At 40.2% G+C, this 15,747-nt stretch overlaps 1 protein-coding gene across 1 annotated transcript in view; it reads right to left on the bottom strand.

Moving 5' to 3' along the window:
• LOC126263257 (uncharacterized) overlaps positions 1–15,747 on the bottom strand; it is a 197,708-nt gene that overhangs the window by 50,840 nt on the left and 131,121 nt on the right. Inside the window, exon 5 of the mRNA XM_049960342.1 lies at positions 14,375–14,541. Coding sequence (XP_049816299.1) covers positions 14,375–14,541 — 167 coding nt within the window. The remainder of the gene's footprint in view (positions 1–14,374; positions 14,542–15,747) is intronic.

The raw sequence follows: 15,747 nt of genomic DNA, 5'->3' as shown, positions 1-15,747 counted from the left end.
TGTACACTGCTATTACTTTTGAATTTGTTTGGATTGTTAATAACAAATTTCATAAGCGAATATATATATTGTGAGGCTACAGTGAAGATTTCTAGCTCCTTGAATAAGTGTCTGCAGGATGATCTTGGATGAGCTCCAGCAATTATTCTGATTACACGTTTTTGTGCAATGAACACTCTTTTACTCAATGATGAGTTACCTCAGAATATGATGCCATACGAAAGCAGAGAATGAAAATAGGTGTGGTAAGCCAATTTACTCAGATGTATATTGCCAAAATTTGCAATGACCCTAATAGCATAAGTAGCTGAACTCAAACGTTTCAGCAGATCCTCAGTGTGTTTTTTCCAGTTCAACCCCTCATCAATGCATATACCTAGAAATTTTGAATATTCTACCTTAGCTACCGATGTCTGACCAAAGTCTATATTTATTAGTGGATTCATTCCATTTACTGTGTGGAACTGAATATACTGTGTTCTGTCAAAGTTTAATGAGAGCCCATTTGCAGAGAACCACTTAATGATTTTCTGAAAAACATCGTTTACAATTTCACCAGTTAATTCTTGTCTGTCGGGTGTGATAGCTATACTTGTATCATCAGCAAAAAGTACCAGGTTTGCATCATCGTGAATATACACTCCTGGAAATTGAAATAAGAACACCGTGAATTCATTGTCCCAGGAAGGGGAAACTTTATTGACACATTCCTGGGGTCAGATACATCACATGATCACACTGACAGAACCACAGGCACATAGACACAGGCAACAGAGCATGCACAATGTCGGCACTAGTACAGTGTATAACCACCTTTCGCAGCAATGCAGGCTGCTATTCTCCCATGGAGACGATCGTAGAGATGCTGGATGTAGTCCTGTGGAACGGCTTCCCATGCCATTTCCACCTGGCGCCTCAGTTGGACCAGCGTTCGTGCTGGACGTGCAGACCGCGTGAGACGACGCTTCATCCAGTCCCAAACATGCTCAATGGGGGACAGATCCGGAGATCTTGCTGGCCAGGGTAGTTGACTTACACCTTCTAGAGCACGTTGGGTGGCACGGGATACATGCGGACGTGCATTGTCCTATTGGAACAGCAAGTTCCCTTGCCGGTCTAGGAATGGTAGAACGATGGGTTCGATGACGGTTTGGATGTACCGTGCACTATTCAGTGTCCCCTCGACGATCACCAGTGGTGTACGGCCAGTGTAGGAGATCGCTCCCCACACCATGATGCCGGGTGTTGGCCCTGTGTGCCTCGGTCGTATGCAGTCCTGATTGTGGCGCTCACCTGCACGGCACCAAACACGCATACGACCATCAATGGCACCAAGGCAGAAGCGACTCTCATCGCTGAAGACGACACGTCTCCATTCGTCCCTCCATTCACGCCTGTCGCGACACCACTGGAGGCGGGCTGCGCGATGTTGGGGCGTGAGTGGAAGACGGCCTAACGGTGTGCGGGACCGTAGCCCAGCTTCATGGAGACGGTTGCGAATGGTCCTCGCCGATACTCCAGGAGCAACAGTGTCCCTAATTTGCTGGGAAGTGGCGGTGCGGTCACCTACGGCACTGCGTAGGATCCTACGGTCTTGGCGTGCATCCGTGCGTCGCTGCGGTCCGGTCCCAGGTCGACGGGCACGTGCACCTTCCGCCGACCACTGGCGACAACATCGATGTACTGTAGAGACCTCACGCCCCACGTGTTGAGCAATTCGGCGGTACGTCCACCCGGCCTCCCGCATGCCCACTATACGCCCTCGCTCAAAGTCCGTCAACTGCACATACGGTTCACGTCCACGCTGTCGCGGCATGCTACCAGTGTTAAAGACTGCGATGGAGCTCCGTATGCCACGGCAAACTGGCTGACACTGACGGCGGCGGTGCACAAATGCTGCGCAGCTAGCGCCATTCGACAGCCAACACCGCGGTTCCTGGTGTGTCCGCTGTGCCGTGCGTGTGATCATTGCTTGTACAGCCCTCTCGCAGTGTCCGGAGCAAGTATGGTGGGTCTGACACACCGGTGTCAATGTGTTCTTTTTTCCATTTCCAGGAGTGTAGAATGGCAAGTCATTAATATATATTAAGAACAGCAGAGGGCCCAAGACCAAACCTTGCGGCACCCCATTCTTGATTGTTCCCCAGTTTGAGAAATCACCAGTTTTTTGCATATTATGTGAACTGTTTACTTCAACTTTCTGCACTCTTCCAGTTAGGTATGATTTAAACCATTTGAGCACTGTTACATTCATACCACAGTACTTGAGCTTATCTAGAAGTATTTCATGATTTACACAATCAAAAGCCTTTGATAGATCACAAAAAATCCCAACGGGTGACTTCCGGTTAATCAGAGCATTTAATATTTCATTAGTGAAAGTATATATAGCATTTTCCGTTGAAAAACCCTTCTGGAAACCAAACTGACATTTTGTTAAAACTTTATTTTTACAAAGGTGTGAAACTACTCTACAATACATTACTTTTTCAAGAATTTTGGATAAGGCAGTCAGAAGAGATTGGGCGGTAGTTGTTGACATCAGACGTATCCCCTTTTTTATGCTGTGGTTTAACAATGGCATACTTCAGTCTATCTGGGAAAATACCCTGCTTCAGAGAGCTATTACATATGTGGCTAAGAATCCCACTTATTTCTTGGGAACAAGCTTTTATTATCCTGCTGGAAATGCCATCAATTCCATGTGAGCTTTTATTCTTGGGAGAGTTTATTATCTTCCTAATTTCAGAAGTAGAGGTGGGTGGAATTTCAATTGTATCAAATGGTGTGGGTAAGGCCTCTTACATTAACTACCTTGCTTCTTCTAATAAACATTTAGATCCTATTTTCTCTACAACATTTAAAAAATGATTATTCAAAATGTTTTCGACTTCCGGCTTGTTGTTTATCAAGTTTCCATTCGCTTTGATGGTGATGCCATCATCCAGTACTCTTGGTTGTCCTGTCTCCCTCATAATAATATTCCAAATTGTTTTGATTTTGTTATCAGAGGTATTAATCTCAGACATGATGCACATGTTTCTAGACTTTTTAATAAGCTTTCTTAATGTAGCACTGTAGTTTTTATAATATTTGGCTGTTTCTGCTTTCTTGTTGTTAGATACAGTTCCCTTTTGCGGTTATAAGATATTTTTATTCCTTTAGTAAGCCAAGATTTTTTGCATGGTTTCTTATAATTAGATTTAACTACTTTCTTGGGGAAACAGTTTTCAAATTCTCTTACAAGTGTATCATGAAATAAGTTATATTTTAAATTAGCATCGGGTTCCTTGTACACCTCATCCCAGTCTAACTGCTGAAGATTTTCTCTGAAATTTCTAATTGTTGAGTTATTAATTGAACGCACAACTTTGGAGGGTAGTTTTGAATTACTGAATGGAGCTATGTCATATACTGTAACTAGCTGAGCATCATGATCAGAAGGCCCATTCTCAACAGGACAAGAATTAATGTTTTTAAACCTACCTTGGTCTATATAAGTGTTATCTATCAATGTGCTACTGTCCTTTACTACCCGAGTAGGAAAATTAATGACAGATGTCAAATTGAAAGAACCGAGCAAGACTTCCAGGTCATTCTTCCTATTACAGTCTTTCAGTGAATCAACATTAAAGTCCCCTAACTCCTGTTCATCAACTAATCATTTTATTTTGTACTCTTCACTATTCTGTAACATTGTTAAGAGCCTTTCTCCAACTAATGATCATTTTGAGATTCAGATACGGCAACAAATTCCAAAAATGTTTTCAACAAATCATGGCTCTAGTTGTGAAGTAAATAATTAAATTTTGTAGTTTCAGTTGCAATGCTGATGATGTGAATCTGTGCTTCAGCTTGGCAAAACCAAATATCGTTGTTTTCTACCCAAAATTACTAATCTTGTCAACTTCAGCTTTACCTAGAGCTACAGCATTTACAATGACAGTATTGAACTGATCCCCGATGACCTGTGAAGACTTGTCTGGAGATGACCTTAACAGCAGTAGAATAACAATCTGACTATTATCCGCTATACTACCTGACAACCAGGAGTCATGGTCTGAGGTGGATCCCTTTTGTCATCATCTGTGACATCCTTACAGCACAGTAGCATATCAATGATATTCTATGACCTGTTTTGTTGCCCTTCATGACAAGCCATCCAGGGCTTATATTTATCAAGATAATGTCAGCCCACACATGGCGAGAGTTTCTATTGCTTGTCTTCATGCTTGCCAAACCCTAACTGGCAGTTTTGAGCATTATGGGCACAGCCCTCCAACAAGCTCGGGATTTTGATGACCTGACATGCCAATTGAACAGAATTTGGCACAATATCCTTCAGGAGGACATCCAACAATTCTACCAATTACTGCCAAACTGAATAACTGCTTGCATAAGCGCCCGAAGTGGGCCACCACATTATTGACTTTCTAAATTGGTGAAGCTTGTCCTCTTGAAGAAATCATCCAATCTTTCTGAAATTGTAATCATTTGCTTGTCCATACATGTACATCACATCTACTGATTTCCATCCCATTCAGATAATCCACTTGACAGGTATTGCAAGTCTAATCAGTCTTTGTTAAATTACTATCATCAGGGACAGAGTTGTGTGCATGTGAATTCCTCGAAAAAAGTTCTACTGTCCAAATATAAAATTGGCATTAAGATGAGTCAAATGCCTTTCTGAAAACCACAAGTTATATGATTTAAGAATGCTTCGCCATGGATCCACAGCTTTTATAGTGTTTCAAGAAAGCAGTGTTACTAGCAGAAAACTATACTCATCCAAAACAAAAAACACCAGGAGGAACCTACATTATTACTGGCATTCCTGCAACAGCACCAGCCAGCACAAGGGGTTCTGACAAGCTCGCCTGACCACTCAACAATGCCACCATTATTCATTTCCTTTTTGGATGATAAGAAGGACTGGGCCAGTTATGAGAAATATCTACATTGACACACCCATATCATGTACTAAGAGCACAAACTCAAAAATCTCTCTCTCTTGCATTATCAGTTCCCAAAATCTATCAGCTCTTATGGAAGCTCACTCTGCTTACTAATCTTGTAGCTCTAACTTCTGACAGAATTTGGGACATTTTATGTAGTCATTTCTGTGGTGAAACTCATGTTGTGGTTTCCTGCTTGCAGTTTCATTTTTGTTACAACAAACCAAATCTGTGCTATCATGCATCGCTCAGAATTGTCTGAAAGATGACATTGTGATCCACATGTGATGGATGTCAAAAACATTATGCAATTGCTCTTATTCGAGACATGGTTGTCAAATTCACTCCTGACCTCAGAGGATTGGCACAACACTCTTAAGCTTTCTAACCCCTCAGCTGCAGAAGTCCTCCATATTGCTTCCACTTTTTAAATAGCGCACTTGACGGACATGAAACTACAAGAATGTCCTGATGTATGTGAAGTTGCTGGCATTCAACCACCATCACATGACCCTCCACAGTCCTAGTCATGTTTCTTCAGCTCGACAGTTTTCTGCCTTTACAACCAGAGAGCTTGATCCACTGTCTAGGGGACACCCTCCAAAGCTAACTGTGCAATTTGCTAACTGGTCTCATAGGTCCCAGTGTTGAATTGCCTATCTACTTCATAGAGATAGTTTCTGATACCACTGAAAAGCCTAGTGCCCTTACTGAACTGAAGTGTGTACATAAAGTGGAGAAAAGGGTCACATGGAGATAGTTTGCAAATGCAAACCACGAGACCATGACTTCAATATGCTGGTGTCCAATATCAAATGTTTGCATGCATCTTTTTCTTTAAGTTGAAATTATCAGGCAACAGGTGCATTTGATAGGCACAGCCTGCTTCCTCATTAATCTTGAAAAATACACAGTAATTAATTCAGTTGTCCACCAAACAATAACTGTATGGAGCCAAATTTAGCATCAGGAGTGCCATACATGAAGGTTCAATGAATTTGAAAGTAAAATTTTATCTACCTACTTGATGAAAACCTAAGAAGATTTACTCTTACGTTAAATCAGTGAATAGATCAAAGCCAGCTATTCAAACTCTCTGCGACTACAATGGCATTAAATGAAGGATGACACAGAGAAGGTTAAAATATTTAAGTTTTTTTCCAAAATTGTTTCACTGAGGAAGATCACATTGTAGCTCCTCCTTTAAATCATCACACAAATGTCAAGTTGATGATTATGGGATAAGTGAGCAACAATTAAAGTCGTTCAACAGAGGAAGGGCCACTGAACCTCAGGAGATACCAATATGAGATACCAATATTATAGAGTACATGAAAAAAACTCACATAGGTTGCTGAAGGACTGAAGCATTTCTAATGATTGAAAAAAAGAGCAGGTCATTCCCATTTTCAAGAAGGGTCATTGAACAGACACACAATACTATAGGACTATATCTCTGACATCAGTTTGTTGTAGAATTTTGGAACATGTTTTACGCTCTCATATTACAGCATTTCTAGAGAACGAAAATCTCCTCTGTAGGATTCAACATGAGCACTGAAAAGGAGAGCATGAAACCCGACTCACTTTATTCATCCACCAGACCCAGAAAGCAGTAGATACTGGCACCCAGTTTGATGGCATGTTCCTTGACTTCTTGAAGGCATCATTCAATAGTCCCACACTGCCACCTAGTGAACAAAATATGAGCATATGAAATATCAGACCATCTGTGTGACTGTATGAAGAGTTTCTAGAAAATAGAACACAGCATGTCATTCTCAATGGAGAGAAATCATCAGAGATACAAGTAACTTTGAGCATACTCCAAAGGAGTGTTATAGGACCATTCCTTTTCACAATACTTATAAATGGCTTATTGTGCAACACTGGAAGTTCTGTGGGGCTTTTTGTGGATGATACTACTGTATACAGAGAAGTCATAATGTAAGAAAACTGTAGCAAATTGCAGGAAGAGCCACAGAAGACAAACACTTGGTACAGGGACTGGCAATTGATTCTCAAGATAAGTAATCACATAAATAGAGAAAAAAATACATTATTGTATGTTTACAAGATTGCAGAACAATTACTAGAAGCAGTCATATACATAGAATATTGAGGATAATGTGCACAGAGTGATTTAAATTGGAATGGCCACATAAAACTAATCACAGGCAATGCAAATGTCAGACTGAGATTCATTGGAAGACTCTCAGGAAATGTAGCCCACTCACAAAGGAGGTAACTTATAAAATCCTCATTTGACCAATACTTGAATACTGCACCAGATAGGATTGGTAGAGAAAACAGAGAAGATCCAAAGAAGAACAGCACATTTCATTATAGATTCATTTAGTAAATATGAAAACATCATGAACATTCGAGAGCATATGTTCCTACAAGAGTCAACCAATATATTGCTTCCTTCTATGTAAATCTCTTGTAAAGACCATAATAGTAAAATCAGAGAGATTCGAGCTCACATGGAGGCTTACCAGAAATCTTTCTTTCTCCACAACATTCACAACTGGAACAGGAAAAGGGGTTAACAGTGGTATCCAAAGTACACTTTTCCAAACATTGTAAGGTAGCTTGTGGGGTATAAGTGTAAATGTAGATGTAGATGTATACTGCAGACATCAACTCATAAGATTGCTACATATAACAAACATGCCATTCATGTATGCAGCATGGTCACAACACAAGTGACGTACCATCAAGTCCAACACTCCCTGGACTGAACAGGCTTCAAGACACCATAGCTGCAAACACATGTCGGCTACACATCTTTCCACTCTACGTTTTCTCAATCTTGAATCCTGTCAGTTTCATGTATAACTCCATTCCCTTTAAAAATATTCAGGTCTGTCAAAAATATGCACCCCTTTTTGAATCCAGGTTGGGATACATCAATGACATCCTAACCCAAGCGTGTATTTAAATTGATTTTAAGGCTACAGTCAATACTTAAGTCACTATCAATTCACATCCCATCCTACAGCATTACAATCTGCATTCTAGTTTGGTAACTGGGTAATACTTTCCTAAATTGATCTGGAAGATGCATACTTGCAAGTTCCGTAGGGTCTAGAGTGTCAACATATTGTTGTTCTGATTACATCTTTTGGATTATATCCCCTTAAGTACATTCCTTTCATATATCAACTCCAGCCATTTTTCAACACCATCTGAAATAACTAACAGCTGATATACCATGCTGTGAAAACTACTGAGATAACATTATTGTCTCAGGCAAAACTCATCAATCTAACCAATCCTCACATCTCGTTTTCTCATCACCAAGCTGCTACCTTCCACTGTAACCTACAAACACATGTTATTTTTAAAGACCATATTGAACAGATGCACCATGTTCTCAGAAAAGATGACAATACATTGACATAATGTCATCTCAGTGACACTGTTCGCATTAACTAACCTACCAAACTTTTTAAGCTACAATACTTTTTGGGGAAGTTTCCAGCACACACATCTCAGTTCAGCATCAGTGCTGTCCTATCTCACTGCACCACAGATGGCACAGACCACAGAACTTCACCAAGCTCCATACGGGCACTTATTGATTGGGTGAAATTGAGTCATGTGATACTTTCTGCCATATCAGGCCTTTATACTGCTTGTGTAACGTAGGGAGTATTGTATATTTTCTAAGTTTCATGTTGAATCATGAGACAATATTCTGCGCTTATGACGGTACTTTTCAAGCCCAAAAGTGAGGGAAACTATAAACTTCCTTCTGTAGGAAACTGGAAAATATAAATGAAATTTTTGGTAAATAGTACTGAACTATTGCAAAATTATTGCTGTTTCTATTTTTGTTTATGATCTATCACTTTGTGTAAAAGATTTAGAATTATTAGATACATCCTGAATGCAAGCAGCGGTAATGTCATCTTGTTTTAATATGCAATGTGTGTACTGTTGTGCCGCAATTAATTTACTTGGCACAGCTAGGTAAAATTGGGACACTATCCATAGCTAATGCAAGATTTATTGGAAGAATGCAAGATTTATTGGAAGCAGGTCAGCTTGGGATGGCCAGGTGAAGTTATACAGCTGATACAACAAGTACTGTCTTCAAAGTGGTTACCACATGCTACAGCCAAGCAGAGGAACCAGGGGCTTAACAGTATTTATGCAGCAGAAAGTCAGAGCTGCTGTGGCATGGGTGACATGATTGCCTTACGTCTAAGTCGTGGCTTTGTTGTGGCTTATGTGTTAGGAACTGATGCTTCATCAAAACAGGGATGGGTCAAGCCCATATAAACAATCTTCATTTTTAGACACAGGTATTGCAGCCAGCCTCCAGCTCTGATGAGCAATCCTACAATGTTCTATGAGTCTACATAGATTAACTAGTCACCACCTCCAGAACCTGTCACTGCTAGCTGCGGCCCTGCTGTTCGCATTGAGGCAACTGCTGCCAACTAAGTGCCCACCAACCGGTGGGTCACTTGTGGGCCTACCTCAGCTGCTGCCAGCATCACCACTCCACTGCTAACCCAACTGTGGTGATGATTTACTGGCCTCCTGAGCTCTGTCAACCTGCTTCCACCAACCACCACAGGAAGCTTGCCACCCTGAGCTCTATAAGTGGTATCAGAAATGGTTATTGACACCTGCAGCCGGATCCAGGGTCCAGCCATAATGTGCAGTTCAGCAATACAGCTTTGGTAAGTGAGGTTTTTTTTATTTGTGTGACCTTTTTCTTCTGTTTTGTACACAGCCAAGGATAGATTGATGTGCATAGGAACTTGAAGGTACAATTTGTGAAACCTGAGTGACCTACAGATTTGTTGCAGTACTATTTATTCATAGCCAGTGAGAGGCCAGCATTATAATTTTGTGGGTCATGAACTGCTGTGTATGCCGGCAGTACCAGCTACGTGCAATACTTTCCGACATTATGGGAAAGAGGCACATCAATGCTCAGAGTCTCAATGGGCTATGTTCCATCACAAGGATTACTCTAATTTTTTTTCACTTATGCCTAAATGTTTGTGGTAGCTGTCCTTGCTTTGTTGATGTGCAGTGTACTTTATGTGTATTGTATTTTTGGTTCATAGAGGTTACACAAATGCTACAAACACAAGCAATGATGATGCAGGAACCAGCTGAATCTTTCGTGAAGCACATCACCAAACTATTGGAGAGGGACAACACATTACAAAGGCAGGTGGACACTTCAACAGCAGGTAATGCACGTGGACACAGTGAACTAAATAGGATGCTACATGCACAAGCTTCATTAAGTGGACCTGTTCCTTCTGTGGATCCCATTGCAGCTAGTCTAGTGGCTCCTTTTTCTAGTAAAGTGAATGAGGATGTGTCTGCATTTACCAACAATCTGGAAGCTGTTGCTAGTCTGGATAATTGTTTGGACAAGGTACATCTGCACACGAGCAAGCTACGAGTGGTGAGTGAGGCAAAGATGTGTGTCATGGATCATGAGGGGTTGAATAAAGCACAAAAATTTGAACAACTCAAGAAGAGACTATTAGCACTACCACAAGCAAAATAGTGTTATATTTTTTTTAAGGAGTAACTTAATGAGATGTCCCGGAAATGAAAAGAGTTGCTGGAAACATTCTTTGATATAATTAGGAAAATCAGTGTGCAAATGTATGAGTTAACACAGTCCCATGAGGCAGATAAATTATTCTGCAAGAGGCAGAACACAGAGTGCTAGATATGTTTTTGAGAGGACTTCCACCCAATACACCGAGGAGGGTATTGATGGAAAATCAATAGGATCTGACTGCTGCCATTAAGATTGCTATGCAACTGGAGGATGTAGACGTGGTAACTTGGGCGCAGGGTAATCAGAGTATTTTTTTCTCAGATGTAAAGTGCTGTAAGAGTGAATCACATTCAGGAACTATGCCATCAACAGATATGCTACAAGTGCAGGATGGTGGTGCATCATGCGAGAGATTGTCAGAGTAAAAAGCAAAGAGACAAAGAGAGTGACAGGGTGGTGGGGCATCGTGTAGAGGACTGTCAGAGTAAAAAGCAAAGAGGGTGATAGGATGATGGGGCATCGTGCGTGGAACTGTTAGAGTAAAACGCAAGGAGAGTGATACCACGATAAATCACTGGAATCAACACTGCTCAGTTTGCATATTGGACGAAAGTAATACGCAATCCTTGGGCTGGATTTTCTGAAACAGCATCACAAAGAAGTTGATCTTTCACAGTGCACCACTGAACCCAGTGGGGCACTGTTGCCTCTGGGGACAACAACTGCAAATAAAACATTGTCGCAAGGTTCACGGATTGTGAAAGTGGAAGCAAAATAAATGGCATACGTGTTCATTTAGGCTCAATTTGCATGACAGAGCACCGATAGGTATGGGAAAATTGCTCTGGGCGAGTGTGGGTACTGACATACTGAATTATATATTGTTTGTTGTAGAGCCATTTGAACACAGTGACAAATTTAATACATCACACTGTTTTGTCTCTTGAGTGTGGATAATTTTGGCTCTGATGAAGTGGCTCGGCCAAAAGGATTATTAATTGTCAATCTGCACATCCCAGATGTGGAAGATTTAGAAAGCATGCGTGGAGACCTTTGTCGCAAGCAAATCTTCAATACATCTGCATTACACGAAAAAGAACAGCATTTAAAATGGAAATATAGGATAGATATGTAAACACTGTCAATATGATTTGCAGATTTGTTCAGTCCTTGTGGTCCATTCTCTGTGATGCCCATGACAGCATAAAATCCTGTTGAGGGATAAATCCTCGGTTTACAAGAAGCCATACCATACACTTTGGTACTTGCAAATGGTAATGGAGGAATTCATAAATCAAGGATGGCATATGGAGGATAGAGATAGTCGATAGGAAGCACACATTGTCACTGTGCCTAAAAATCATCAGACAGGACGAACAAACACAGGTTTTGTTGCAATTCCCAATATCTGAACACAAGAACCGTGATGGAAGCATATTGTATTACAAATATAATTTAAAGATTTGGCAACCTGGGTCAATGTAAATACTTCTCCACAACAAATTTAAAGAGGGGTACCACCAGTTGGAAGTGGTTTCAAGAAGATCAGACAATGATCTAATTTACCATTCCATAGGGACACTACCAAACTCAGCAGATGGCATTTGAGCTTGAGAATGCACCAGATACAATCCAATGGCAATTAAATGGAGTGTTAAGGGGATTAAAACCACATCAGTGTATGGTCTGTTAAGAAGATATTATTGTGTTTTCTAAAGGTCTTGAGCAGCATACACAACAGATGGAGGAAGCTGATTTTAGTACACTGAATGTTATATATTGAAAAGTGTCACTGTGTGTCCACAAAGGTGAACTATTAAGGTCATGTGATTAGTTGAGATGGTGTGAACCTTGCCCCAAGTTTGATATGTGTTGTCCCTGATTTCTTACCACCACAAACTGTGAAAAAACTCCAATCATTACTAGATTTATGTAATTACCATAGAAAATTTGTCAAAGAGTTTGGTGAAATCACTGAACCATTAACTCTTTTGTTAAAAAAATGATATAAAATAACAGTGGACAACTGACTGTCAAACTGCATTTGAGCAACTGAAAGAGATGCTAACAACTAGCCTGGTACCCAAATTATGAGAAAGAATGTCTCCTGTTTTTGTTGCATGCAACCAGGTGACAGGATGCATTCTAAGTCAAGATTTGAATGGCGTGGAACAACCAGTAACATATTCATTGAGGCTGTTAAATAAAGCTGAATGGAATTACTTAAAGCTAGTTTCACTGTTACCTATATGTTAGGAAAGTCAAAGTCATAACAGAGCATGCTGCATTAAAATGGTTATTACAGTTGAAGGATCCTTCATGCAGATTAACTTGTTGGGCATTAAAATTAAGTGAATTTAATTAAGCACAATAAGCTATTGTATAGGATGATAAAGTTCATGCCATGTATTTTGGTACCCACAGCACTGACAGTTGAAGTAACCTCATGATCATGTATTATCAGATCATGGATGACGAAGAACAACTTATCACTGAATAGCTGAACAATAGTGGTAGAGGAAGGGGAGACAAGAAGTTGACCTGGGTGTGAGGAACGGCATACCATGGGCACAATGTGCCAATCTCAGTCATCAACAAATACTGCAGCAAAGATTACCCGAGGCAGCCGAGCCATTTTAAACAGTGGGAATCAACATTTTGGGTTCATTCAACCTAACACTGGTGAGCAACTGCTACATTTTAACCATCACGGACCACTTTTCACATTATTTTGAAACAATTGTAATCCCAAATAAACAAGTACTTACCGTGGCACAGGCAGTGGTAAACAACTGGTTATTCAAGTTTGGCATTCCCAACACAAAATTACAGATCAGAACACTAACTTCAAGGCCAAGCTGATTAAGCAGCTGTGTCATCTATTGTGAATCTGGAAACTAATAACTAGTCCCTTCCACCCTCATTCAAATAGAAGAACAGAATGTGTTCATTGTGCTATCAGAAAAATGTTAGGTTATTATGTGAACAGCAATTACAATGACTGGGATGTTTATCTGCCCTATGTCATAGCTGCATACAATCCTAAAGAGCACGAAAGCACTGGATTCTCACTATACGAAGTGGTATATGGTAGAAAGATTTCATTGGCTTTCAAAGTGTTTACAGCTAAAGTTGGGAAAAATGGGGACTCGATGAAGAAACCTGGGAAGATATTGTGTGGGATGTGCGGAAACAAGTAAAGAAATTGAATATGAAAGTGCTTGATCAGCAAGAAAAAATGGGATAATGTGTTGTTAAACTACCCAAGTATAAACTCAGTCAGTGGGTTGTGCTGGTGAACCCCTAGACACCAAAGGGCAAAATGAGAAAAATTCTTACATGGTATCAAGGATTATATCTAGTCATAGAAATGACATCACCTGTGAATATGAAGTTGCAGTCACTGACAAGAACCTCCACTGTTCAATCTTTTACGGGCACTTTAGAAATTTCACTGTAAATGCCATGCCATGCACCCTGCATGGGGAGCTAAAACTAAGTGCAAACTTGCATGACCTTGACTAATTAAAAACATCTATTCCTTGAATGTAGCATTTTTGGGCAGCCAAAATCTGACTGAAACAACTTCCACAGCAGTTAAAATGATCCCCACTTATCGCCTCAGTCATAGTCTTTCAAATAAAACATTCGGCTGCTACAACATTCGATCACCAACATAAAACATTAATCACTGTTGTTTCAAATTGTTTCACAGATTAAAGGACAAATGAATGAATCAATCAATAATGCAACAAATAAACTATTATTTCTCTGTGAAATGACAATATATGCAATTGGATCTTAGTAATTAACTTCTATTTCACTAACTCTAAAAATGCGTGTATCCATAGATTCTTCTCTACTGACTTACCTTCAAGGGCTACAATCTTTTTTTCTAGGGATGCAGTCTTGCTCTTCTCCTTTTCATGCAAGAAGGTAATGTGTTCTGCAGAAAGCTGTACTTGTGAGCTAAGTTTCTTTGTAGCCTCAACAGAACTTTGAAGTCTGTGGTAGTCTTCTTCTAATTTCTGCATTTGACTACAAATGGCAATTACAAACACATACAATGAGCCAATATAGTTTAAGCAACATTTATTTAAAACAGTGCACAACAGACAATAATTTTTGTGATGATTAATTTGGATTTGAATTAAGTACATATGACTGGTTTCAAAATGCTTAAATTTTGTTGTCACTGTTGTATGACAGACTAGCCAATTATTATTATTGTGACCCAGAATCCTTCTGATATATATGACAACAGAATATCATTTGTTTAATGTGGCAATCTGCAGCATTGTATGTTCTTTAAAAGTATGGCCTTTTGGAAAAGTTGGGTGGTAACATAATAAAAGGAAAGGCAAGAATTCACTAACATCTGATAGCTAGGTTCACATAAACATAACAGACTAAATGTTCAGAAGGTTGTTCTAGCTGCTGCACCCAGAAAACATGGTCAGCTGCCAATGTAACTTTCTACATGTGTACACCATCAGTGGGTACATAAATAATTAAGCTGCCAATTCTCTATGACAGGTAGAATGGCCAGCAGAGTATTAGGACTGTTCATGTTTAGTTTTTTAACAGCCCTAGTAGGGTATACATGGGGTGTGAACAGCGTTAGATGTTGAGCAACACTGATTGAAACATGTATTATCTAGATATGAGGGCATTCAGATGTGACTATGGCCTGATGTTGAACTGCACAGGAATACTCACAGTCAAGCTACCAGATGATGACAAGTGAGGATTGCACCAACTGCATCATTAACACCTTCAAATCAGTGCCTACCATCCAAGAACAAGTAAGAGATCCACTGCAACATTCTGTGTCATCCCACACCATTGGCCAGAGACTAGCAGCAGTTAGTCAAGAGAATTACCGTTTCATGCATAGGCTGTCATTAACACCAAAACACAAATTACTGCATTTGGAGTGGTACCGTGACCGTGACTGCTGATGAATAGCATTGTCAGCACCCAGATATCAACGGCCAGTTACAACAGTTGTTGGCCAGCTTGTCCCAGAAGAGGATGTAACAGCTTTACGCCACACTTCCTAACCGAATTAGGGCATGCATCCACACCAGATGGGATGTTACATCTTAATAACAAGTGGTCTCATACTGCTAAGTTCATTGTAAATTTCTTTCAGTTTTGTAATCACTGGGAAAACATCACATGCCCTCTCAACCTGTGAAGTTTCTTTTCATTTTCACTTTCCCTTTTGAGTGTTTCATTTGT

This window comes from Schistocerca nitens, chromosome 6, assembly GCF_023898315.1.
Source record: "Schistocerca nitens isolate TAMUIC-IGC-003100 chromosome 6, iqSchNite1.1, whole genome shotgun sequence".
In the NCBI taxonomy this organism is placed as follows: Eukaryota; Metazoa; Arthropoda; class Insecta; order Orthoptera; family Acrididae; genus Schistocerca; species Schistocerca nitens.
Note: the sequence above shows the minus strand (reverse complement) of the source record. Positions and strands in the feature narration are given on the sequence as shown.